Here is a 25,009-nt window from a genome sequence, read left to right as displayed (position 1 = left end):
TAAATATCGAAATAAATACAACACAATCACAACATCTACAGATCATCAACTGAAAGAAAACAAGACACAAGTGAGACCACTATTTTTGGACCAACGTCCCAAGAAAATCCTGATGCGGGAAAACCGGTGGAGCTATTAAGAGGGTTTTATTATTATGCAGTCTATCTGAATACAACTGAGTGCCTAATTCGGCTCACCCGACAGAAAAATAATACACGGAAACAATACCTTTATATCTGGAAACAGGTATTCAGAAACCCTGTCCCATGAAACCCTCTCCGGCACAATTGAAGCTCAGCATTGGCCCTTCTGGCCTCTACATCAGCCTCCTGTTGACCTGCGTCAGCCCGAAGACTCTCTCCGTCAGCCTCTGAGGCATTACGCAGCCTCTGGGAGCCTCTACATCACTCCCTCTGCCCTCTGCGTGGATGACGCAGTCTCTATGGGCTCTGTGCTGCCTTTGTTGAGCTCTGTGTAGCTTGGATTGACTGTTGCTCTGGCTCTCTCCGCTTCTGTATTGGTCTCCCAGTATTGTCTCTGCCTCTCTGTCCAGTACTCACTGCCCCTCACTGTTGATACTGATTCGACTGTGCTTAGCAACCCCGCTCTAGCAAATCGAATCGCTGGTCACTCTGGTGTGCTCTCCAACTAACCCTCAAGCCTCCTCTTATACTTTTCCCGCTGGTCCATCAACGATCGAAATTAAATCTCTAATCAACGGCTAAGATTAGATTTGGCTTGATCCATGACTTTTGGAACATTCTAACCCAGTTTTATATTAATACCCATTAATATTTTTTTTCCTAAATTTAGAATTAGAAACTCCATTAAAAATATTAATTATTTTAATATCTCCCAAACCGATTAGAATCTACCAAACCCTTTCTGGGTCTTGGAGATCTCATGTGCTTTAGCCTCTCCACCAATTTTCATGGCTGGAGCACATCCGATGCTACCCCAAATCAACAGGTGTTGGTCAACAGAATTTCGTATCTACTAGGAGGTCGAAGATATTGCAACAGGAGGTCGTGGTAGACTTGATCTTACAGGGTATTTATCTGAGTCTAGGTCATGGTATTAGTCAATTGAAAGATCTAAAAGATGAGAAGAGATTTATGAGTTTTCCCTTCAAGAAGAAGGCTTTTCGCCCTGGCTTGCAGCCTATATACTATGTCATTGTTCTTCCTATTTTGGTAGTTGTTTGATGTATTGCACATTGGAAGAGTTCATCAAGAAAATTCCAAGCCATCTCAAGAAAGGTATCAAGGAAGCATGGAGTTTCTTATTCTCTACAAAGAAGGTATTATTCAAAGAAAGGGATGGTCTCTTCTCAACTCTCTCAGGTACATTTCAAGACAAAGACATCAGGGTAATTGATAGTGATGCATCAAGGCACATCTCTGGCCATTCCCACTGATTGAAGACCTTATCAAAAGGAACATCCACTTACTCTGTGGAACTTGGTGACAACAAGGGCTATCTTGTGAAGGGCATTGAATCAACTTCCATAAAACTCAAAGATGGAAGCAACATCCACCTCAACAACATTCTATTTGTTCCATGTTTGCACAAAAATTCACTTTATATTTCAAGTTTAGAAGGCAAAGGAGACAGAGTAGCCTTCATTGATAGAAAAGTAGTTGTTTGGGGAAAAGACTCGAACATAGATCAAGCAAAAGTTATTTGTATCCGAGAAGGAAAGATTTACAAATTAATAACTCCCATAAACCAAGCCCTAGTCCACACTGAGATTAGTCCATGTGAGATGTCCACCACAAGAAATGTCCAATTTTTTAGTGTTGTTGGAAAATCAGGATCTTTGTCATTAATATCACCCTCTAAGCATTAATATCCAGACGTATCTTTGTCATTACCTCTGTATTTGTATAGGGATCTTTGTTATTAATATCACCCTCTAAGCATTAACATAAGATAGAAAAACCATACCATGTCAGGTCAAGATTTTGTTTGAGTGATGCGTACATTTTTAGGAGGGTCATGATAGAGGAGTTCGACAACCAATGTCACTAACATCAAGGTACATAGAGGGATTGGTGCTCTTGATTAAATATGAGTTCCATACCCTAATACATGACAAAATTCAATGGAAGGATTGCAATCCCCCAATCCTGAAATCTTGAAAAACTGAAAGTTTGCTGGATTTTGAATGAAATCTAAAATTCTACTCTCCATATGAAATCCAATGAGGCCGGAACCACTCTCAAACATCCTGAGTCATTTCATGGTAATGTTAAAAATTTAAGTAAAAGGATGAAAATGAAGATTAAAGAGAATGTCACTTTTACTTTAAGAATTTAACATTACCATGAATAGCATATCAATACTAGGGCCATAGACTTGATCATTAAGCTGCCCCACTCAAAAATTATTTGTTTCTTTCAAAAAAAATTGCATTTTGAATATTACTACAAAAAAAAAAATTGCAGAAAGGCAAAACGCTCCCGAAAAGGCAGGGAGTGAAATTTTTTTTAGCGAGTGCGCTCCTGAATCGCTCCCACCCGAAGCGCAGATTGGGAGCGGGATCGAGGATTGGGGGGGGTGGGGGCTCCCTTGTAACACTGCTTCCAAATTTAGGATCCATAGTAGATGGAATACCGAATTTGAAGGAGGATCATGAAGGTGTCTACAAGGGATGTGCATTGGAAAAGAATACCAAGAGACCATTTTGAAGCAGTGCTTCGCGATCAAAAGAAATATTGGATCTCATTCACTCTAATGTGTGTGGCACTATGACTCCAAAATATCTTGGAGGCCATCTATACTATGTCACATTCATAGATGATCATTCAAGAAAAAACTGGGTTTACTTAATGAAAACAAAGCATGAAGTATTTACAAAATTTCAAGAATTCAAAGCTAAAGTGGAGAACCTTACAGAAAGAAGAATCAAGATATTGAGATCTGATAATGGAGGAGAATATACATGCAAAGATATGATAGCATTTTGTTTAAAGGAGTCTGGGATTAAGAGGGAGTTGATAGTCCCATACAATCCTGAACAAAATGGAGTTGCAGAAAGGAAGAACAGATCCAATGAAGAAAGTGTAAAAGCAATGTTACACGATCAAGATCTACCTAAGTTTTTGTGGGGAGAGGCAATAAATACAATGGTCTACATTCAAAATCGATGTCCTCACAGATCTCTAGATAACAAGACTCCGAAAGAAGTGTTCACTAGGAAGAAGCCATATGTAGATCATCTTTGAATCTTTGGATGTCTTGTGTATATTCATACACCAAAAGACAAAAGAAAGACGTTGGATCCTTCCAGTATGAAGGGAATAGCTTTTGGGTATAGTAACTCATATAAGGCCTATAGAATCTATATGAAATATGGACATCACATTGAAGTTAGTCGTGATGTCATATTTGATGAGACTATAATATTTAAGAAGTCAAAAGAACTTTCCATAGATTCCAATGACGAAGAACTTTTGATATTTGAGGAGGAAGTTGAGAAGGAAGGAGAAGGATCACACCATGACGAAGAAGGGCCAAGTGAACCTGCTCAACCCGTGATCATTACAGAAACAAGGAAAAGACCTAATTGGTTGAAATCCACACTACTTGATGCAGAAGGTCATGGGGCAGCATAAGGATCATTTAGAAAATGTAAGAGACCCAAGAAATATTATGCGTATGATGAATGCATGACAAAATTAATAGAAGCATAACCATCCACCTTTGACGACGCTGAGAACATCGAGAATGGAAGGATGCCATGAATGAAGAGTATCAATATATACTGAAGTATGGACTCTGGGAGATCGTACCTAGGCTCGAAGACAAATCCGTTGTTACTTCCAAGTGGATCTATAACATCAAGCGTGCACCTAATGGAAGTGTTGACCTCTACCGATTAACTACCCATGCAGTACACCACCCTTTTCTTGGCAAAAAGGGGCAGCACCTGATCAGCGTATCCGTGCCATCCTGCAGTCATCAGCAGCTTAATCATTTTTTATTGTAAACCCAGTCTGCATGTATTAATTGTAAATAATCTTAGCAGACATGGGTCGTGTATATGAATTGCCTAGGTGGACCTAACTTTCTAGTGGTAATCTATGTCCTGGAAGGTTTTTCGTCTAACCGATCCATGGATCGGCAGAGTTTTCCTTCAAACCTGACCCCAAAGCCGGGATGGATTTTGTCATTGGAATTTTAGGAGAATCCTAGTGTATTGATCTGCTAGATTATAGTTGTGTCGCAGAACTGGGTGATTTGTAAGGGTCTATGTTAAAGGGGTTTTCTCCCTTAAGATGTAAATTGTAAAAGTCATGATGTAATGTGTCCTGAGGGTCGAAAAATGTTTTAAATCCCCTCATGAGTCCTAATTCCTAGGTCCTAGGTGATGTTTCCGAAAGCTTAGTTCGATGATCCATTTTAAAATGAATTAAGAAATTAAAAAAATGAATAAAAATAACAAAATAAATAAAAATTAAAAAATGAAATAAATAAAAAATTAAAAAATAAAACAAAAACCCTAACTAATAAAATAATAATATTTTAAGTGAATAAATCGACGGATGAGATCAAGAGATGTCTTGATCCTCATCAACGGTCGAGATCATTTCTACATGGATCACTCGAACTAGCCGTTGGGATCATTTCCTTTAAATAGGGTGCTAGGGGTCATTTTCAGATCATCTGATCTGTGAGTCTGATACTGAAGAAGCTCTCTTGTAAATCTGTTTCTGGTTAATAAAAGAAGACTTTGGGGTCCATATCTTGCTGGTGTTACTCTCTTGAAATGCTGTGAGATTGTTTAATTTTCTGCATATTTTATTTTCAGCCATTAATAATAGCTAATTGTAGAGTATTGTGAGCACAGGTATCTTGCTCACTTGCTAGGGTTTGAGTGTTGTTAGGGTTTCTGAAGTAATGGCAGGTATCTCCATTACTGTTTGAGATCTAGCAGCATTTTTGCCCTCTTTATTGACGGTTGTTTTGAGTTGTGCAGAAAACATTTTCTGAAGGAATTTTGTGGGCATTCGGGGAAGTTCTCAGCTGAACCAGCCAACTCCCGCAAGCATTTTTTGCTGAGCCCAGTTGGATTTGATCCTGGATCTATCATTCGGTTTATTTTTCTAAGTTGCATGAGAGATTTTCTGAAGTTCTTCACAGTGAAAACCTAAAATTTCTGTTCCTTAAAATATTTTCGTGCTTATTGCTGAATCTGGCTGTTAAGGGGCCAAGTTTGTACATTAGTCAGTTGTTCTAGGGTTTCAAATTTTTACAGTTTTCATTAGGGTTCTGTTTTTCTTTTGCAGGTATAGGGTTTTGTCCTTGCAAGACCGCCATCAGACTTCTTGCCAACGCAGTCTTATCCCTTCCCCTTTGTGTTATCAAAATTTCTGAGCATATATGACGTGGGTAGAGATCGGGCGTGGCTGGACTTTGACAAATCTATATGTCTACACGCAGACAGCAAAGTTTTCTAACGATATAGCGTGAGATCTGCTGCATGGTGTGTGGATTTAAGACTGCGTCTCACTGTTCGAATCTCCGGACTCATCATTTCAGTACAAATCCTCAGTCAAGGGCTCAGCGTCAGCTCCGATCTATCCACACGTAGAAATCAGGATTTTTTTAAAAGGCGAAAATACGTATCCGCACTGCTATCGAAGGTTTATTCATCATGAATCCATCTGAAATCGATCCAAACGCCAGCATTCTTAAACCAATCTGCTAAGCCAATGATCTTCTTGGCCTGCGAGAAATCGTTTTTCTTCTTGGCGTTGTTGCTCAGGTGAATCACATTGTCGTTGTAGAGTTGGACACTCTGCGTTCAATTGAAAACGGTGGCTACTCGGCGTGGAAGCTCCAGCCAGTTAACCAGAGCCGTCTCAGATACATACGCAGAGGCATACGCAGTCTTCGACATGCTTACGCTCAGCCTTTGAATTCTGGCACGGAAAAGCTCAGTTACACAAAGCCGGATTATTTCAATGAAGAGTCTGCATGCACCTGAGAAATCGTTTTCTTTTACGCATCTTCTTTCTGGTTTCCGCAGGTACGTGGTTATGGTAAGTTTGAGTCGTTGATCAAATTCTTTTTTCCCTGCCTGCGTTTTCATTTTTGGATTCAGGCGTGAAAGTATTCAAGGGTTACGATTTTTTGCCTCCGCCGTCTTTGTGTCTATCTGCGCAAATTCGATTATCTTTCGGCGTGAACAGGAGGGTAAGGTTACACATTTCCTTTTTTATTGTTTTTCGATTTGATATGCATCCGTGGCTGGCCTCTTAAGTCGATTAGGATCATCATACGTGTTTTTTATTATTTGCATAGGTTTAGTTTAGGGTTTTTGTGTGGTTACGTATTTTGTTTTTTCATTTAGATTTTAATTCTTTTTTTTTTTTTAATAGTTTCATTTTTATATAGTTAGATTTCAATCATAACAATAAAAAATAAAAATAAAAATAAAAATAAATAAAAAAAAATTTAAAAAATTTTGAAAAATATTAAAATTTTGTGGAAAATTAGTTTTGCCAGTTTCAGTGGTTTTTCTTGTTATATCTTTCATGCTAAGATCTGAAAATTTTCAAGTCGAGATGCGAATATGATATCTAGTTAACATTTCATGATTCTCGTGGTGGTTTAAGGCTTTCATCTTTTCAAAATTCTCAATTGTTGGATATCGTTTTGGTCATTCTAAGAGCATTGTGATTTAGCTGATGATAAATGATTGCTCTTCACGGTTTATGTTTCTACATCATCTAACAAGTAATCGTTTTAACAACAATCTCTTAAGGCACTGGTCTGCTAAATTAATCAAATCCATCGAGTGCTTTTTATATCGTATCTCGTGTCTCCCAACCAACTGGTCGACAGTTGGTCTCATTATCTCACAGGGACTACCCCCCTTAGCCGCGGGAGACAGGCTTAAATGGAGGGATCGGGGATCAGAGTGACAGCCCCCGGTCTGAGCATTGTCGTGTCAATCCGCGCGACAACAGGAAGTAAAGATAAGTATAAAGCAAGATTTGTGGCTATAGGTTTCTCTCAACTTGAAGGCATCGACTATGAAGAAACATTTGCTCCAACAACAAGATATACAACGATTCGATCATTAGTCTCTCTGGCAACATCGGGATGGAACATCCACCAGATAGATGTCAAGAGTGTGTTTCTGAATGGCACCATAAATGAAGAAGTCTATATAGAACAACCCTTGGGATTTGAAATCAAAGATAGAAAGGCATATGCTTGCAGATTGAAGAAAGCATTATATGGCCTCAAGTAAGCACCAAGGGCATGCTATGCTAGAATGGATGCATACCTCCAAAGAATAGGCTTCACAAAAAGTTCTGTTGACTTGAACCTTTATATTAAGGTTGAAAATGATAAACCTGTAATTATTCTTCTGTATGTAGATGATATTCTCTTGATAGGAGTAGAAGGTCGAATTGAAGAACGTAAGAAGCAACTAGCAGCAGAATTTGACATGATCTTGGGCTGATGCATTACTATTTGGGACTAGAAGTTTGGCAAGGATCAAATGAAATCTATTTGAGTCAAGAAAAGTATGTGATCAAGATTCTAAAGAAGTTCGACATGATGAACTGTAAACCTATGACCACTTTCATGATCACAAACTTGACAAGACTGAGGAGTTCTGAATCAAAATCTGTGGATCCTTCCAGGTATAGACAACTTGTTGGCTCATTGATGTACTTGGTGAATACTCGACCAGACATATGTTTTGCAGTAAATGTACTCCGCCAATTCCAAGTGGAGCCGAAGCATGATCATTGGATAGCAGCAAATCATATTCTGAGACATCTGCGAGGAACCATCAACCATTGTCTAAAATATGAAAGAATGATTGATGTCCAATTGATTGGTTATACAAATTCCACCTAGGGAGGCAATGAACAAGATGGAAGATGCACTACGGGAGAAGGTTTCAGTTTAGGATCCTCCATATTCTCATGGATGAGCACAAAAGCAAGACACCGTTGCTTTGAGTACTGTTGTGGCTAAATATGTTGCAGCATCTGAAGTAAGCAGAGAATCAGTGGTTTGAAGGACCAAGGATCCAATGTTTCATGGAAAGACAAAGCACATCAACAACAAGTATCATTATATTTGAGGGCTAGTACAAAATGGTGTGATGCAGCTATGGTATATCTCCACTGATGGATAGGTAGCTGACATCTTGATGAAATCACTTCCGAATAAGAAGCTTGTATATTTAAGGGACAAGCTTGGTTTGGTGGATTTGTCCTCCCTAATTGAGAGGGAGAGATAAACACTACATTCTTGTCTTCACTTGGGAAGAAAGAATGGAGGATTGGGCAGCCATTTGGCATTTGATACTCTTTGAGAATGAGGTAGGGAATTCAATACGAGTAGTCGTGGACCGATATTCTTTGAGGATTAGCTACCCAAGATAAGAATAGTCTAATGGGAGGTCATACTCAATCAACATCTGGGTGGAGTATGTACATTGGGAGACAATGATGACAGTTTCTATACATCATTGGTCTCGCCAACATTGTGCTCTGATCTTGTGGAGAGATAGAGTTGTTTGCCAAGGCCTTACTTTGTGACAATGTTGGTTAATATCATGCTAGATAAATGGGTTACTAATCCGACTCTTCTTATGAGATCTCTTCAGATTGAGAATAATCATGTACCTCTTATGAATACCTTAGCTAAGAGGGAGTATTTAAAACTGTGTAACTAGGTTCGATCGTCATAAGTATGAAATGTATTCTTGTAAATATAAAATGGAAAATAAATTATTAATATTATTATTGGAGGATGGGTTTCATGCTCAAGTTCTTTTATTTTATTGGTCAAGCACCCATTGAGTGGTTCTAGGATTTGTCCTAGGTAGAAGAGCCATTATCATATGTGGAAGACCCAATGGGCACATTGTAAATTGTAAAGAAAAAAAATATTTTGTCTTGAAAATGTCAAAATACCTCCAAGATCAAGTCGGCCTAAGGAGCTGCTAAGTTGGCCTACATGAAGAGCCATGTCCACCCTTGAGGAAGCCTATATATAAAGAAAAATTTGTCCTCCATTTGTATCACTCACTCTCTCAACTCTTATGCGAAGAAGTAGAAGAAGGAGAAGTCAAAGAAGCAAGTGTGAAGAAGAGGAAGTCGAAGAAGTCAAGTGTTTATGGGCCTTATGTATTCTTCTAGGAAGATTGAAGTTAGGGTTTGTGCGTTGGATCCTTTGGGGTTCGATTTTCGACGCAGAAGAGAAGGGAAGGCAAGTGAAGGTCTCTTAAGACATCTTACTAACCCTAGGACTCAAGTCAAAGAAAGCAAAGTCAAGAGGAAGGCTATTAGAGGGAGATCAAAGTCTCCTAGAGAAGCAGCAGCAATTGTTGGCAGCAAAATTTCGGATCTACTGGGAGGTCAAAGATATTGCAGTAGGAGGCCGTGGTAGACTTGATTTTGGAGGGTATTTTTCTAATTCTAGGTCATGGTATTTGTCAATTCAAAGATCTGAAAGATAAGAAGAGATTTACAGGTTTTCCTCTCATGAGGACAAGTTTTTTCCCTGGCTTGCAGCCTATATATCGTGCCACCATTCTTACTGTTTTGGTAGTTGTTTGATGTATTGCACATTGGAATAATAAGGAACAAAGAAAATAAGTAGAAGGTAACACAAACAGTTATCAAGTTAAGAGAATTAACATATTCATTTCCCTATTGTATTCGCAACACAAGTAGTAGCATTCATAGCAATAAACTAGGTGTCCTCCCAGTTGGAGGAACAATTCGCCATGTATTCAACTATACCTCCAGGAGATGTCGATTTGGGGTAGCATCGAATGTGCTCTAGCCACGAAAATTGGTGGAGAGGCTAAAGCACATGAGATCTCCAATACCCATAAATGGTTTGGGTAGATTCTAAATAGTTTGCGAGATATTAAAATAATTAATATTTTTAATGGAGTCCTTAAATCCAAACTTAGGGAAAATAAAATATTAATGTGAATTAATATAGAACTATTAGAAGGGTCCAAAAGTCATGGATCAAGCCAGAGTTAATCTTAGCAGCTGATTAGGGACTTAATCTAGGCCGTTGAATTGTCAACGAGAAAAGCATAAGGGGAGGCTTCAGGGTCACTTGGAGAACACACCAAGTTGATCAAGAATTCGATTTTTTGGGGTAGGGTTTGCTGAGGAAATCAAAGGAGTGATCAGAGTTGCAACTGAGGGGCAGTGAATACAGAAGCAGAGAGAGTACTAAGAGGATTAGCGCAGAAGCTAAGAGAGAGGGACGTAGACCCACCTAGAGGCCACGCAGAGCCAACTAGGGCCCACGCAGAGGCAGCCAGGCGCTGCGTAGTGCCTCAGAGAACCAGCGTGGGTGACACAAAGGCTCTAGAGGTTCACGCAGTGCCTCTAGAGGCAGATGCTAGGGTTTTTCATGGGGCAGATTGGAGCTGAGAACTGTGGGATTGTTCATCTGGGGTTTCAGCCGGAACATCTGTCTTCCACTGAGAGGTAATACTGCCGAGATCATTCTCTGTTGGATAAGCCGATTTGGCACCTAGATTGTATTCTGAAATTGTTTAATAATAAAACCATCAGATAGATGCACCGGTTTTCCCGCATTGGGTTTTGTCGGGGACATTGGTCCAAAAACAACGGTGTCACTTGTGTGCTTGTTTTTCCTTCAAATGATGATCTGTAATGTGTTGAGCATGTACTTCTAATTATTTTCAATATTTACATGGTAAATAACTTGTTAATTAAACCGAACAAGTAGGCATAAATAAATCAAAAAGTACATGAAGGGTTTCTAACAGTTAGACTTAGAAATTCCAACATGGTATCAAAGCGTGGCTGCAGATCACAGGAGAACTGAGGACATCAGCCGAGCAAAGTAGCAACAGCAAAAAACAGTTGTCCCTAGCGACAGAAGTCGTTCCTAGCAGAGAAGTAGCAAGGAAGGGGTGACGCAATGCCTGCGTCATCAAGTTTGAGTCGGGAAGAGGATCAGCGAAGTGGTAGAGGGGAGCAGACTCGAGCTACACAGTGCCCGATCATCTTTCTCAGTCAGGGAGGATTGACGCCCGTGGCCAGGAGGTGCAGATTTTGCTGGTGTCGGGATTGTGCAGACCCTAGAAGCTCTAACCTTCAGTTTGTTGCGGCTTAGGAGGCTGTCGGTAAGTTGCAGAGTGAAGTTGGTGTAGTACTATAGTGAGAACAGTACCTAATAGGGCAAGACCAAGGAGGAGGGAGTTGCTACCGAGGATTTCTAGCCAAGAAATCCGAATCAGTGGTGCCGCTGCGCTAACGATCAAAGTGGGGGCATCTCGACATTGGCAGAAGGGTTTACAAGAGGGAAATCGAGGCTACGAGGGAGTCACACCAAGAACTTCCAGGAGGGAAGTAGAGGAGCAGCGAGATGGCAATGAACGGAGTAAGAGACAAGGACAGAATGGACACAACCTCAAACTTCGTAGTCTGGAAGGCCAGAATCTTATCTGTTCTAGACAAGAACCATCTCAAGCAATTCGCCTTGAGGACAATAGCGGTCGCAGTTGACCCAGCTGATAACGATAGGTACGAGGATGCAATGGCAAGGGCCAAGAGCATCATCCTTGACGGGGTGAAGGACCATGTAGTACCACATATTGTCAAGAAGAATATGGCAAATGAGAAGTGGGAGGCCCTAACAAAGTTATATCAGCATACTTCCGTGCAAAGGAAGATGCTACTAGAAAATCACCTGCGGTCATACCAGATACAGAAGGGAGAACAGATCGACACCTTCCTCGATCGATTGAAGGAGATCCGGGATCAGTTGACTTCCATAGGGACCATGTTGGATTAAGAAATGATGGTGAGAATAGCCCTGAACACAGTCTCAAAAGACTGGGAGGTGTTTGTCCAGAGCATACTGGGCAGGGCAACCCTTCCAGATTGGGAGGACTATGGGCGACTCTTCGCCGAGAACAGATCAGAAGGCTGACCAAGGTAGGAAGCAGCGGCAAGGGGGTTAGAATCAAGAATGTGGGGGAGTAAGATGCTGCCCTAGCATCTGAGGGAAAGTAGGAAAAATGGAAGAAGAAGGACCTCTCCAAGGTCAAATGCTTCCACTAGGGGGAACTAGGTCGTTATGCAACATAGTGTCCAAGGAAGAAGAGCAAGGGAAAGGCTTCCAACACCAAGGTTGCACCAGCAAGGGCAGAGAAGGAAGTGGAGACAAATGATGGTTGTGCCATGAGTGCTCACTCGCCACTTGAGCGGAAGTGGGAGACATCAAGCTATACTCAAACAGAGTACGGGCAATGAGGGGCAGGATCCTTGAGATACCCAACCTCCTGGATTATACCAGGCTACAGGAGCACTGAAGAGGAGTAGTAGCAATGTTGCACTAATCGTTACCAGGATATTATTGGCGCAGCGAAAAAATAAAATAAAAATCGTAAAAATCAGGTAAAAATCGGTAAAAATCGGGAAAAAATCGTAACATACAAAAATATTCATTTTTTTGCAATTTTTTTAATATCTAAAGCATCTACAATATAAAATAAATACATTGACACATAAATATGATAAAATAACTAATATATAAGATGTTTAATATCATTTCTAGTGCCACATCACACACAGTGAATCATGTCCTGAATAGTAAGTCCTTACTCATGACTCCCAACTCAGCCTCAAAATATCAACAAAAAATATAATAATGTATCCCATATCATGAGTCATGATGTCATATACAATGAAATGAACCAAATAACTAAAGTCTAATAGTATTGATTTCCTTTGCCCCCATAGATGTAGATGTTGGTGGAGTTGGCAGTAGACTCTGTTGTGCTTTAGAAGCTGAAGAACTAGGAGCTACAGGAGGTAGACCACGTCCTCTAATTGTGACAAGGGTAGCTTGGGTCACCTCCTCCTCCTCATAAAAGAGAAAAAGAATAAACAAAAAAAATAATAAATAAAATAAAATTTCCACGATTTTTTCATAAAAATCGGCAAAAAAAACCCGATTTTATCTTCTTTTTGAAAAAATCGCGATAAAACGATTTTATCGCGATTTTTTGGCGATTAGTGCAACAACAATTAGCAGTGTTGGCGGATATCAGTAGAGACGAAGGAGGAAGGAGTGACAGAGGGAGCTACAGTGCAGGATTCCCAAGACAGTGTGAGGCAACAGTGCGAGATGCATGGAGTGGTTGTATTGGCGCAGAGGTCAGAGAGGGAGCACTTGTCAGCGAATAAGGGAGTTTCAGCTTCGTGAGTGTCTCTGACCTGACGGAGATGTCATATTTGGGAGATCAGATACTTATTTCTCAGTAACTGAGTTGTAGTGCAGCAGTTAGCAGTGGCAGTGTTATGGGCAGCACGATGCAACATCATGAGAGGGGTTGTCGTACGGACGCAACACTGGCAGTGGCAGGACCATGGGTAGCAGTACATGATGCAGGGGTGCAGAGGCTGTTGGGCAACAGGGCTAGCATCAGCACCAGGACCAATACTAGATGATCAGGGTGATACTCAGTGAGGAGTATTACTAGAGCACAATCCTCGCTAAGTGGGAATGTTGATTTGGGGTAGCATTGGATGTGCTCTAGCCACGAAAATTGGTGGAGAGGCTAAAGCACATGAGATCTCCAATACCCAAAAATGGTTTGGGCAGATTCTAAACAATTTGGGAGATATTAAAATAATTAATATTTTTAGTGGAGTCCCTAAGTCTAAACTTAAGGAAAATAAAATATTAATGTGAATTAATATAAAACTGTGTTCGAAGGGTCCAAAAGTCATCGATCAAGCCAGAGTTAATCTTAGCCGTTGATTAGGGACTTAATCTAGGTCGTTGAATTGTCAACGAGAAAAGTATAAGAGGAGGCTTGAGGGTCACTTGGAGAACACACCGAGTTGATCAAGAATTCGATTTTCTGGGGCAGAGTTTGCTGAGGAAATCGAAGGAGTGATAAGAGTTGTAGCTGAGGAGCAGTGAATACAGACGCAGAGAGGCGGAGATAGTACCACGAGGATCAACGCAGAAGCTGGAAGAGAGGGGCGCAGAGCTAGCTAGAGGCCACGCAAAGCCAGCTAGAGACCACGCAGAGCCAACTAGGGCCCACGCAGAGGCAACTAGGAGTTGCGCAGTGCCTCAAAGAGCCATCGTGGGTGACGCAAAGGCTCTAGAGGTTGACACAGTGCCTCTAGAGGCAGATGCCAGGGTTTTTCATGGGGCAAATTAGAGCTGAGAGTTGTGGGATTATTCATCCAAGGTTTTAGCCAAAATATTTGTCTCCGACTGAGAGGTAATACTGCCAAGATCATTCTCTGTTGGGTGAGCCGGTTTGGCACCCAGATTGTATTCTGAAACTGCTTAATAATAAAACACTCAAATAGTTGCACCGGTTTTCCCACATTGGGTTTTTCCGGGGACATTGGTCCAAAAACAACGATGTCACTTGTGTGCTTGTTTTTCCTTGAGTTGATGATCTGTAATGTGTTGAGCATGTACTTGTATTTATTTTCAGTATTTACATGGTAAATAAATTGTTAATTAAACCGAACAAGTAGGCAAAAATAAATCAGAAAGCATGAAGGGTCTCTAGACTTAGAAATTCCAACAGGAGAGACATGGCGTTATATTGAGCTTTAGTCCCAAAGTTGCGCAGATATTTCGACAGGGTCCATTGAGGTGAGCATCGAATGGTGGTTCCTCATGGATCATTACCTTGCTACAAGGACCCACAGTATTTAGTATCAGGAGGATCATTTTCATATGATGTAGTCAGTTCCAAAGTGACAGTTGCCTAAGTGTATCCATTAGAAATTTTATCTATATTCTTATGGTTTATTTCTCCTACTTGTTAACTACAAACAAGTTATTCAAACATATAAACATCAAAATAAACACAATACAGTCTCAACCATCTACAGATCAACATTTGAAAGAAATAGCAAACAAACAAGTGACATCGTTATTTTTGGAAAACTCGTCCCATGAAAAACCCAATGCAGGAAAACCGGTGTAGCAATTCTGAGGGTTTATTTTATTATGCAGTCTATCCTCGAGTACATCTGGGTGCCAAATTGGCTCACCCGACAAAGAAAAATCACTGGCAATAATACCTCCCTATTCGGAAGTAGATACTCAGAAAATCTACCCCACAAAACCCTCTCCAGCACAACTGAAGCATTGCGTCAACCCTCTTGGCCTCTGTGTCACCCCTCTAAGGCACTACGCAACCTCTACAGCCTTCTGCGTCACTCCTGTTGTCCTCTGCGTAGATGACGCAAGCCCTTCTGGCTCAACGCTATCTCTGATGGACTCTACGTGGCCTGCTCTGGCTGTTGCGTCTGCCTCTCTGCCTCTGCGCTGGTCTCTCAACACCATCTCTGCCTCTCTGTCCAGTGCTCACTACCCCTCGCTGCAAACTGATCATTGATTTGACTTTACTTAGCAAACCCTGCTCTAGTAAATCGAATGATTGATCACTCTGGTGTATTCTCCAACTGACTCTAAAGCCTCCTCTTATACTTTTCCTGTTGGTCCTTCAACGGTCGAGATTACATCTCTAATCAAAGGCTAAGATAATATTTGGCTTGATCCATGTCTTTCGAAACCTTCTAACCCAGTTTTATACTAATACCCATTAATATTTTATTTTTCCTAAGTTTAGACTTAGGAAACGCATTAAAAATATTAATTATTTTAATATCTCGATAACCGGATAGAATCTACAAAAACTATTTCTAGGTCTTGTTGATCTCATTTTCTTTAGCCTCTCATCCAATTTTCATGGCTAGAGCACATTCGATGCTACCCCAAATCAACACTCCCTATTAGCGAGGATTGTGCTCTAGTAATACTCCAAAGTAAGCATCACTTTGATTATACGGCACTGGCACCTGTGTTGATGCTAGGCCTCCCAGCCCAACATCCTCTGCATTGCTGCACCATGTATTGCTACCCATGGCCTTGCCACTGCCACTGCTACATCCGTACGGCAACTGCCTCTGCATTCGTGTTGCTGCTGGTCCTTTCTCCCAACACTGCATCTGCACTGAAACCCCCTCTCATCATGCTGCATCATGATACTGCACTGTAACTCAGTTACTGAGAAGTAAGTCATTGATCCTCCCAACTTCTGACATCCCTGTCAGGCTAGAAGCACTCCCGACGCTGAAGCTCTCTCTGCTGCTAACACGTGCTCCCTCTACTTCCTTTGCACTGCTGCAACAAATCCCGGCCTCTCGCACTGCTGCAAACGTCCTTTTGCTATCCTACATTGTTACAACCCTCTTTGTGCCTCTCGCACTACTGCAACCTGCTAGCTCTGCGTTGCCCGAGATTCCTGCACTGTAGCACTCTCCGCCGCTTCATCCGCATTCGTTTCTACCGACATCTGTTAGTCCTACTACTTCTCACTCTAGGACTCCCATAGCAAGGATCTAATCCAAGAGTTTGGGTACCTCAAGGATCCTGCCCCTCATCGCCTGTAGTCCTCCTGACTACAGCACAACGTCTCCCCAACTCTTCTTTAGAGGTACATGAGCACTCGTGGCACAATTGTCATCCTATTCTACCTCCTTTTCCGCCTTCGTTGGCGCTTCCTTGGAGTCAGACGCCTCTCCCTTATTCTTCTTCCTCAAACACTGGTTCGCATAACAACCCAATTCCCCACAGTTGAAGCACATAACCTTGGAGAGGTCCTTTTTCTTCCTCTTCTCCTGCTTTCCCGCAGATGCCTGAGCTACATCCTCTTCCTCTTCCTTCTTGATTCAAACTCCTTTGTTACTACTTCCCGTCTTGCTTAGCCATGTGATCTCTTCTTGGTGAAGAGCCGCACACAATTCTTCTCAATCTGGAAGATTCGCGCTGCCCAGTATGCTCTGGAAAAATGTCTCCCACTCCTCGGAGACTACGTTTAGTCCAGACTTCACCATCAACTCCTAATCCGGCGTGGCCCCTATGGAAGTTAGTTGGTCCCAAATCTCCTTCAATATACTGAGGAAGTGATCTATCTGCTCCCCCTTCTACATCTAGTATGACCGCAGCTAATTCTCAAGTAACATCTTCCTTTGCACGGAAGTATGCTAGTACAATTTCTTCAAGGCATCCGACATTTCCTTTCCCATCTACTTCTCGGCAATATGTTGCACCACATGATCCTCAACCCCATCAAGGATGATGCATTTCGCCTTCACCATTGCCTCCTCGAACTTTTCATTATCAGTCAAGTCAACTGGGATCACCACTGTTCTCAAGGCTAAGGCTTTGATGCGATGTCTATCTAGAATGGACAGGATCCTAGCCCTCCAAACCACAAAGTTGGATGCCCCGTCCAGCCTGTCCTGATCCCTCAGTCCATTCATGGCCATCTCTCTGCTCCTCCTGTCGACTCCTCTGAGTCTCTCTACTTCCCTCCGGAAGTTCTCTCTTCGACTCCTGTTGAGTCTCTCTACTTCCCGCCTGGAAGTTCTCTATTAGACTCCCTCTGAGTCTCGATTTCCCTTCTGGAAATCCTCCTGCCAATCATCAAGTCGCACCTCTCTAATCTTCTATGCACCTGCAACACTGATCTGGATTCCTTGACTAGAAATCCGCCTCAGTAGCGACTCCATCTACCTTGGTTTTGCCACGTTACATACTGTTCTGCCTACAACACCCGAGTAGCTTCCCTCCCCACAATTTGCCCACAGCTTCCTATGCCCCAACAACTGAAGGAGTGAGCCTTTAGGTTCTGCGCAATCCCAACACTGCATAAAATGCTCCCTCAGCCAACTGCGTCAACCCTCCTGGTCTCTGTGTGGCTTTGCGTGAGCCCTTTTCTGCCCTCCTCGGCATCTGTGCTGGCCACTCTCTACCCCGAACTAATGACACAATCCCTCTGCGTCAACCCTTCTTCTGTCGCTTTCTGCAAGGAACAACTTTTGTCACTCAGGACAACTATTTTATTGCAAATCCTCTGCTTCAGTTGATGCCTTCAGTTCTCTTGTGATCTGTAACCACGCTTTGACACCATGTTGAAATTTCTAAGTCTATCCATTACAAATTTTATCTGTATTCTTCTGGTTTATTTCTCCTACTTGTTAATTACGAACAAGTTATTTAAACATATTAACATCGAAATAAATGTAATACAATCTCAACCATCTACAGATCAACAACTGAAAGAAATAGCAAACACACAAGTGACAGCGTTATTTTTGGACAACTCGTCCCCGGAAAAACCCGATGCGAGAAAAACGGTGCAACAATTCTGAGCATTCATTTTATTATGCAATCTATCCTTGAGTACAACTGGGTGCCAAACAGGCTCACTCGACAGAGAAAAATAACCAGCAGTAATACCTGTCTATTCAGAAGCAAATATTTAGAAAATTTGCCCCACAAAACCCTATCTAGCACAACTGATGCACTGCGTTAGCCCTCCTAGCCTCTGTGTTAGCCTCAAAACCATCTGTGTCAACCCTTTGAGGCACTGCACAGCCCCTACGGCCTTCTGTGTCACTCCTGCTGCCCTCTGCATGGATGACACAACCCCTTCTGGCTCTGCGTTGTCTCTGTCGGGCTCTGCATGGCCTTCTCTGGCTTCTGCGTCTACCTCTGCGTTGGTCTTTCGGCACTATCTTTGCCTCTCTGTCCAATACTCACTGCCCCTTGCTGCAAACTAATAAATGATTTGACTTTACTTAGCAAACCCCGCTCTCGTAAATCGAATGACTGATCACTAGTGTATTCTCCAACTGACCCTAAAGCCTCCTCTTATACTTTTCGTGTTGGTCCTTCAACAGTCGAGATTACATCTTTAATCAACAGCTAAGATTACAGTTGGCTTGATCCATGTCTTTTGGAACCTTCTAACCCAGTTTTATATCAATACCCATTAATATTTAATTTTTCCTAAGTTTAGACTTAGGAACTCCATTAAAAATATTAATTATTTTAATATCTCCTTAACCGGGTAGAATCTCCCCAAACCATTTCTGAGTCTTGGAGATCTCATGTGCTTTAGCCTCTTCACCAATTTTCATGGCTAGAGCACATCCAATGCTACACCAAATCAACAACTAGTTGCAGTCAGATGCTTGGGAGCGCAGAGCAATGTTGATAGCAGTGCAGGAGCCATAGTGTAGAGTCAGCAGCAACGCAGATTTCCCAATAGACATCATAGAAGCTAGTAGCAGTCAAAGACTCAAGGGACAGTTGCAACATCTGCTCACAGTTTATTCAGCATTTTGGATGCTTCTCAGTTGCAATAGTTTCAGTAGCAGCAACAACAGTGAGAGGGAGTGTTAGTTGGATTGCAATGTAGATGTAGAGTTGGCAGCGATACAAGTTGTACAATGCAGATGTATCATAGTTCAACTATAATGAGTGGTAGATGAATCAAAGTTAGCACAGTGGTTGACGGGTAGCAGCAGGCAGCTACAATTGTCAGACATCAGCAGCATGGGTAGTTGTTATGGAGACAGAGTTGGAGAACACCTTCCTCGCTAAGAGGGAGTGTTAGTTTTTGTAGCATCGAATTGTGTTCTAGTCTCGAAACTTTGTGGAGAGGCTAAAACACAATTGTTCTCCAAAACCAAGAAAGCATTTCTGGAAATTCCACCTAGAGATAGCTCAATTAAATTAATTGAACATCATTTAAATTTTTCCTAAGTCTAACTTAGGCAAACTGGTTAGTTAATAGCAATTAATTGAGAAACATGAGAATTCTCTAGAAACTCACACGGATCGACTTAGAGATGATCTCAGCGATCGATTAAGTTTTAATCTTGGTCTTTGGAGTCCCATCTAGAGATTATAAAATGAGGTTGATGGGTAGATGGAGAAACACACATCACAGTGAGTGAGAGCTAGCAGTGCGAGAACCTTAGGTAGTTCGCGCTAGCAAGCAATAGAGTTTGAGCCACAAAGAAGACGCAGGGCTAGAGAGGGGTAGACACAGTGATCCGGAGGAAGATTTTCCAGTTCCCGAGAGGCAAGAGAGCAGGCTGAATTATTTTCTTCAAGAGGCAACACAAGTCCTTCATAGAGCCTCAAAGAGGCAGTTCAATTTAGCTAGAGAGGAGGTTGTTTCAATTTCTAGAGACCGGGAGGATTTTCCCGTAGGCGAGAGAGACACTTCCACAGTCAGCGATAGGCAGGACAACTTGAGTAGCAGCTATTCCGGGTTGAGGGTGTGACAAGTTGCGCAAACGTGATGCAGGGCCTGCGCAAAGGGTTTGGACGGCTTGATTCGACTTGTCAGTTTTGAGCCAATATTGCTTGGAGACAAGGGTAAATTCCCTCGGGTGATTTTTCTGGTATTTCTTTCAGATTAGATAGCCAGTTGGGCATCCAAATTTATTGTATTCAAAATTCATTGTTGCATAATAATAAAACCCTTAGCTGTTGTACTAGTTTTCCCACATTGGGTTTTTCTGGGAACATTTGTCCAAAAATAAATGCATCAATTTTTATGTGTGCGTTAACATTTTTCAGTTCCTATTTTTGCTTCTGCGGTATTTTATTTGGTGAAGAAATTGCAGTGTGAATAATTTGTTATTTTGTCATAAACAAAATAAACTGTATAATTAAATTAGCAGTTAGAAGAATTATTTCTAGTTGTAGCATTTCAAGCGAATTTTCACACAAACGACCTGTCAAGGAGGACCACTATGCTTGAACATCCTCAAGCAAAGAAAAATAAGGTGTGTATCAACAACATCTTTGTGAATTAACCCTACAATATGTAACTACCACTCATGCAAATACAAGAGGTAACTGCCATGTCATCCATCACCATGATTAGGTTGAAAACCACCTCTATGTTGAGCTAGATCCTCGAAAGTTGTGAAAGAAGGGAGAACTCACCAAGACGAAGTGTGGATATAATCAAGCATGTCATAGGACCATCATAGACAAAAAAAAACCAACTCACCATGCCCAAAACGTGTGATGCCCTCAACTATGCCAAATGCTAACCTGAAACCCTACATCTCTCCAAGAGTCCAAGATGCACAACAATATGAGCACTCTCCAACATTAACTCTGTTACATCCAATATGACAGTAGAAACAGAATAGACAACTTAATTACTTGGGTACTCCATCAAAAGCTCATATCTAGATATGCTCAAGAGGGGAGCACTCTACAAGATGAGCTGTCTATCGAATCAAATATTAGAAGAGAGCGGAATAGACACCTTACAAGCAAGGACACTCCATTACAAGAATCAGATAGCATGTCACCACCAAAACCATAGGAAAACCCCCAAAGGTGCTCCAAAGTATGGCAAGGAGGTGAGTGCTCCATGAAAACACTTGTCTATTCTGTCAATCATCAATGATTCAACATCACCATGAAAGTAGATTAGACATGTAAAATACCAGAGTGCTCTTCCATGAGAGTCATGACCAAGTGTCCATGCAAACAACAACACCATGAAGCAAGGCGCTAGCATCACCAAGTAAACTGATTCAAAAATAACGAAGACAACCACAATATCACATCACAGCAGCAAGGAGCATGTCATCACCATTGATCAACACCAAGCAATATACCATTAGGAAGAAAGCATCCAACTACAGTCTACTGAATCAACATCTCATGCAACAGCATGGAAGATCCACAATCATCACTATCACAAGATGCATCAAGCACAAATAAAAGATATGCATCTCAAGCTCATCGTTGTCCCGACAAAACCTGTCATGTGATAAAATCTCATCAATCATGTGAATATGAGGAGTAACACTCCGCAAACATAGACCGTCCTTTCTGGTTTTAATTATCTGATATTGTTTATCGAATATAATAAATATATCATTAACATTTAGAAATTATACTTCGGACAAGTTATTACCATTAAAATTTTGTATATTATATTCTTTCCTTTAAACCATTTTGTCATAAGTTGTGAGAGTGTCATGAAACGTTTCTAGCTATGCTGAAGTTGAGCTTATAAGTTGGCTCCTCAGATGATCATTAGAATTCAACACAATAAATCATAAACTGCCAAGCTTGACGAAACGTTTGTCTGTATATTCTGACAAAGCCCAACTATCAAGCAAAGTAGAATAGCTTCAAAAATATCTTTCTAACTTTGCAATGTAAACTTGGGAAGAACTTTTCTATTTGCAGACCAACCATAGAATTATCTGTGACACATGTTTCCAAGGTTTATAGAGACAAACACTTAAAGTAACATCGCATACATTTCTTAACAGATATGTGGCGGGGACAGTAAAGACTTCACAAATAACATATTAGAAAACTAAAAAGTCATTTTTCCTTCACAAGTTAGATGTCGGATTGCCTTACCCATTCCATTAAGGAACCATCCCTAGAAACTTTTGGAGGAAAAAGCTTGGGTTCTGCATCCTCGAGTTTTGAAATTAAATCATCACTTGTGGTTCCCAATACCTGAACAAAAAAGCATCACTATTACTTAGCATTCAAGCATATAAGCATGTAGCTTGTAATTCACTTATTTGAACTACAATGATATGCAGTTGAAAACTTAATAATCAGGGACAAAATCATCTTGATGCTCACTTCAATTCGTTTTGAGGAATGGCAAAACTGGAAATATTGGTTACATGATTTGAACATGATACTTATGCCGAATATATCCAGGGAAATATTGTCAAGGGCAGGGGCATACCTTAGCTGCAGAAATAGTTGCTGAAAATACTTCTCTTATGATTGCCATGTCCATTGTAGTTGCAAAGCTTACACTAGCTTTCTGACCATCTGGAGCAATAAATTGATGCTCTGGAGAAGTTGCCGGATTTGTCACAAGCATACCTTTAGTATCCTCCAGTAACCAGTCCAATAGAAACGTAGCACAGCTTTTCAGCAATGGGTATGCCTTACGCTCTAAAAATCCCTACTGTGACAACACAAAAGATTAGCATTCCTATGATTGCAAGTATGCAACTATCGAAATCAGGTGTATCTTACTTTGGCCAACACATGAATTGAACTTCAGAAATTACTATAAGAGGACCCCTATGACCCACATACAATATAAGACACAACATCATGAGATTTTGAATGAAACAAGTTTGCGATATTTTTATATGTGCACATTCACACTTCATAATCAGATGCAACATGTATAGAAAGATGCTAATGGCAGTGAATCCAGCATATGTTGATATGGATATAGAAGAATTGTGAGGATTGACCTTAGAACATATAATGTGGTTCATGCATATATTAGAAGAGTTAGGGAAGTAGACTTCAAGTTTTGTCAATTAGGTATAGTTCGAGTGGTTAGGGACAAGAAATATTATCCTCCCTACCCAGGTTCAAATCCCACTTGTGCCATATTTCACTCTCTGTTACTCAAATGTTGCTGAGGTCATGAACCATGAGAAACAGCTGATTCTCACTCAAGAGGAGTGTGGGGTGAGTAGTTAAATTTTAGGGGAAAAAAATAGACTTCCGGAATCAAATGATTATTTGACTCCTTTCTTAAGTATACATATAAATCCCTTAAAGCTTTTCCAAAAGGTGTATGAATAATGCAGAATCAGCTACAGACATGGAGGTGCTCTTAGTATTTTCTCCTTTCTGAGTTTTCTTAGAAACTTCACTATCAATTACCTTCTAAAGCACATTTTCTATCATTGTAATACTAATTCTGCACTACTATTAGAAACTCCAAACCATTTCTCAAAATATTTTGTTCTTCTCATAAATATTTTCCAAATCATGACTCTGTTCCTCACCATTAAAAATACTTCAACACTCAACTAACAGGATCACAACATGATAGTAGGGCAACTAATTAAATACAATATGTCTTATGGATGAGGACTAAAAATACGCTGTCCATTATTATCAGCTCTTCTCATGCCAAGCTTTTCTAACCGCTCCTCACCTAAGGAAAGTTGATATTGTTAAGTAGTCCACTCTAAGATAATTTTAAAAGAAAAAGATACAGATCTAATTTGTTTTCATCTCGAGTTTTGTCAAAAATATGTATACCCACCCAACCTTTTCTCTTGCACATGTATAATCATGAAACTGAGTCACTGACAATTTATAATCTGTACATGTGCAATGACATACTGATATGTATCACTATGTACATGTAATTATGGCTAAGGCCACACTTTACTTCAATTATATTACTCTATACCAAGCATATTGTTAAGGTCGACTTAGTCAAACTTGATATGTAGCTCAATATTTATCCTGCGGAGTGTGCTCTTGTTATACGGGTTCATAATCCCCTCTTCGAAGGACACCTCACTTGAGTTGTGTATAAATACACAACTCAAATCTCATTTGTATGATTTAATGTCACGATCTTCTTTGAATCTTTTCTAACAACGGTGAATCGGTAACTCCTTGAAGTAATCTCATGTCATGATCCTATTGATCTCTCGTACAAAGTGTCAAGGGAACCTAAATCTTTAGCATCCTCTTATGCCTGGAATTTCCTTCTTTTATGTGTACTCATGCATTTCTTGTGTTAGACATTTCTACTTGGGTATATTCTTCTTTCTTGCTCTAGTGCATTTTTTATTGAGTTGCTGCAGAATTTCAGGTTGTTTTTTTATTGAGTTGCTACAGAATTTCAGTCTGGTCAACCTAACCCAATGATACAGTCCTTGATCTGTCTCCCCAGTTGTGTAGTTCCTAGCATGTCCCTAGGGACATCAAGGAGAGTTGCATGACTAAGAAAGCTGTGAAAGAAAATCTATTGAGCATGATAGTTGACTTCTCCATATCGTGATAGAAGGAAATACCAAGTGGTGCAGGCATGACTCCCCTATTCCCTCCTCTTTTTCCTCATCCATGACCTTTTTCCATGATGTATGATTGTTGTATTTTCCCACCTCCCACCCTTGTTCCTCATTGTACCAATCTTGAAAAGGGGTAAGTGGTACTTTGTTGCCCTACCTCATAGTCATTCATAAAGGAAAGTGCTATTTCATTGATCTCATAATATGCTGGTTGTTGACACTGGAGTGGCACTTGATGATTAAATGAAAAACTCCATGCCCAAGGATGATCCATAGGACACTTGTACCAT

The 25,009-nt window shown here is 40.7% G+C and overlaps 1 protein-coding gene across 1 annotated transcript in view; it reads right to left on the bottom strand.

Annotated features, from left to right (window-relative positions):
- LOC149197035 (alpha-L-fucosidase 2-like) overlaps positions 1-25,009 on the bottom strand; it is a 268,707-nt gene that overhangs the window by 63,632 nt on the left and 180,066 nt on the right. The window contains exons 4-5 of the mRNA XM_089408531.1: positions 22,625-22,849; positions 22,282-22,383 (exon numbers count right to left, since the gene is read on the bottom strand). Of these exons, the coding sequence (XP_089264657.1) occupies positions 22,282-22,383; positions 22,625-22,849 (327 nt within the window). The remainder of the gene's footprint in view (positions 1-22,281; positions 22,384-22,624; positions 22,850-25,009) is intronic.

The sequence above is a fragment of the Pinus tabuliformis genome, chromosome 2_2, assembly GCF_031772625.1.
Source record: "Pinus tabuliformis cultivar Carrire ecotype Pingquan chromosome 2_2, CPIR1, whole genome shotgun sequence".
NCBI lineage: Eukaryota > Viridiplantae > Streptophyta > Pinopsida > Pinales > Pinaceae > Pinus > Pinus tabuliformis.
The sequence above is the reverse complement of the archived record's forward strand: the minus strand, read 5'-3'. Positions and strand labels throughout refer to the sequence as shown.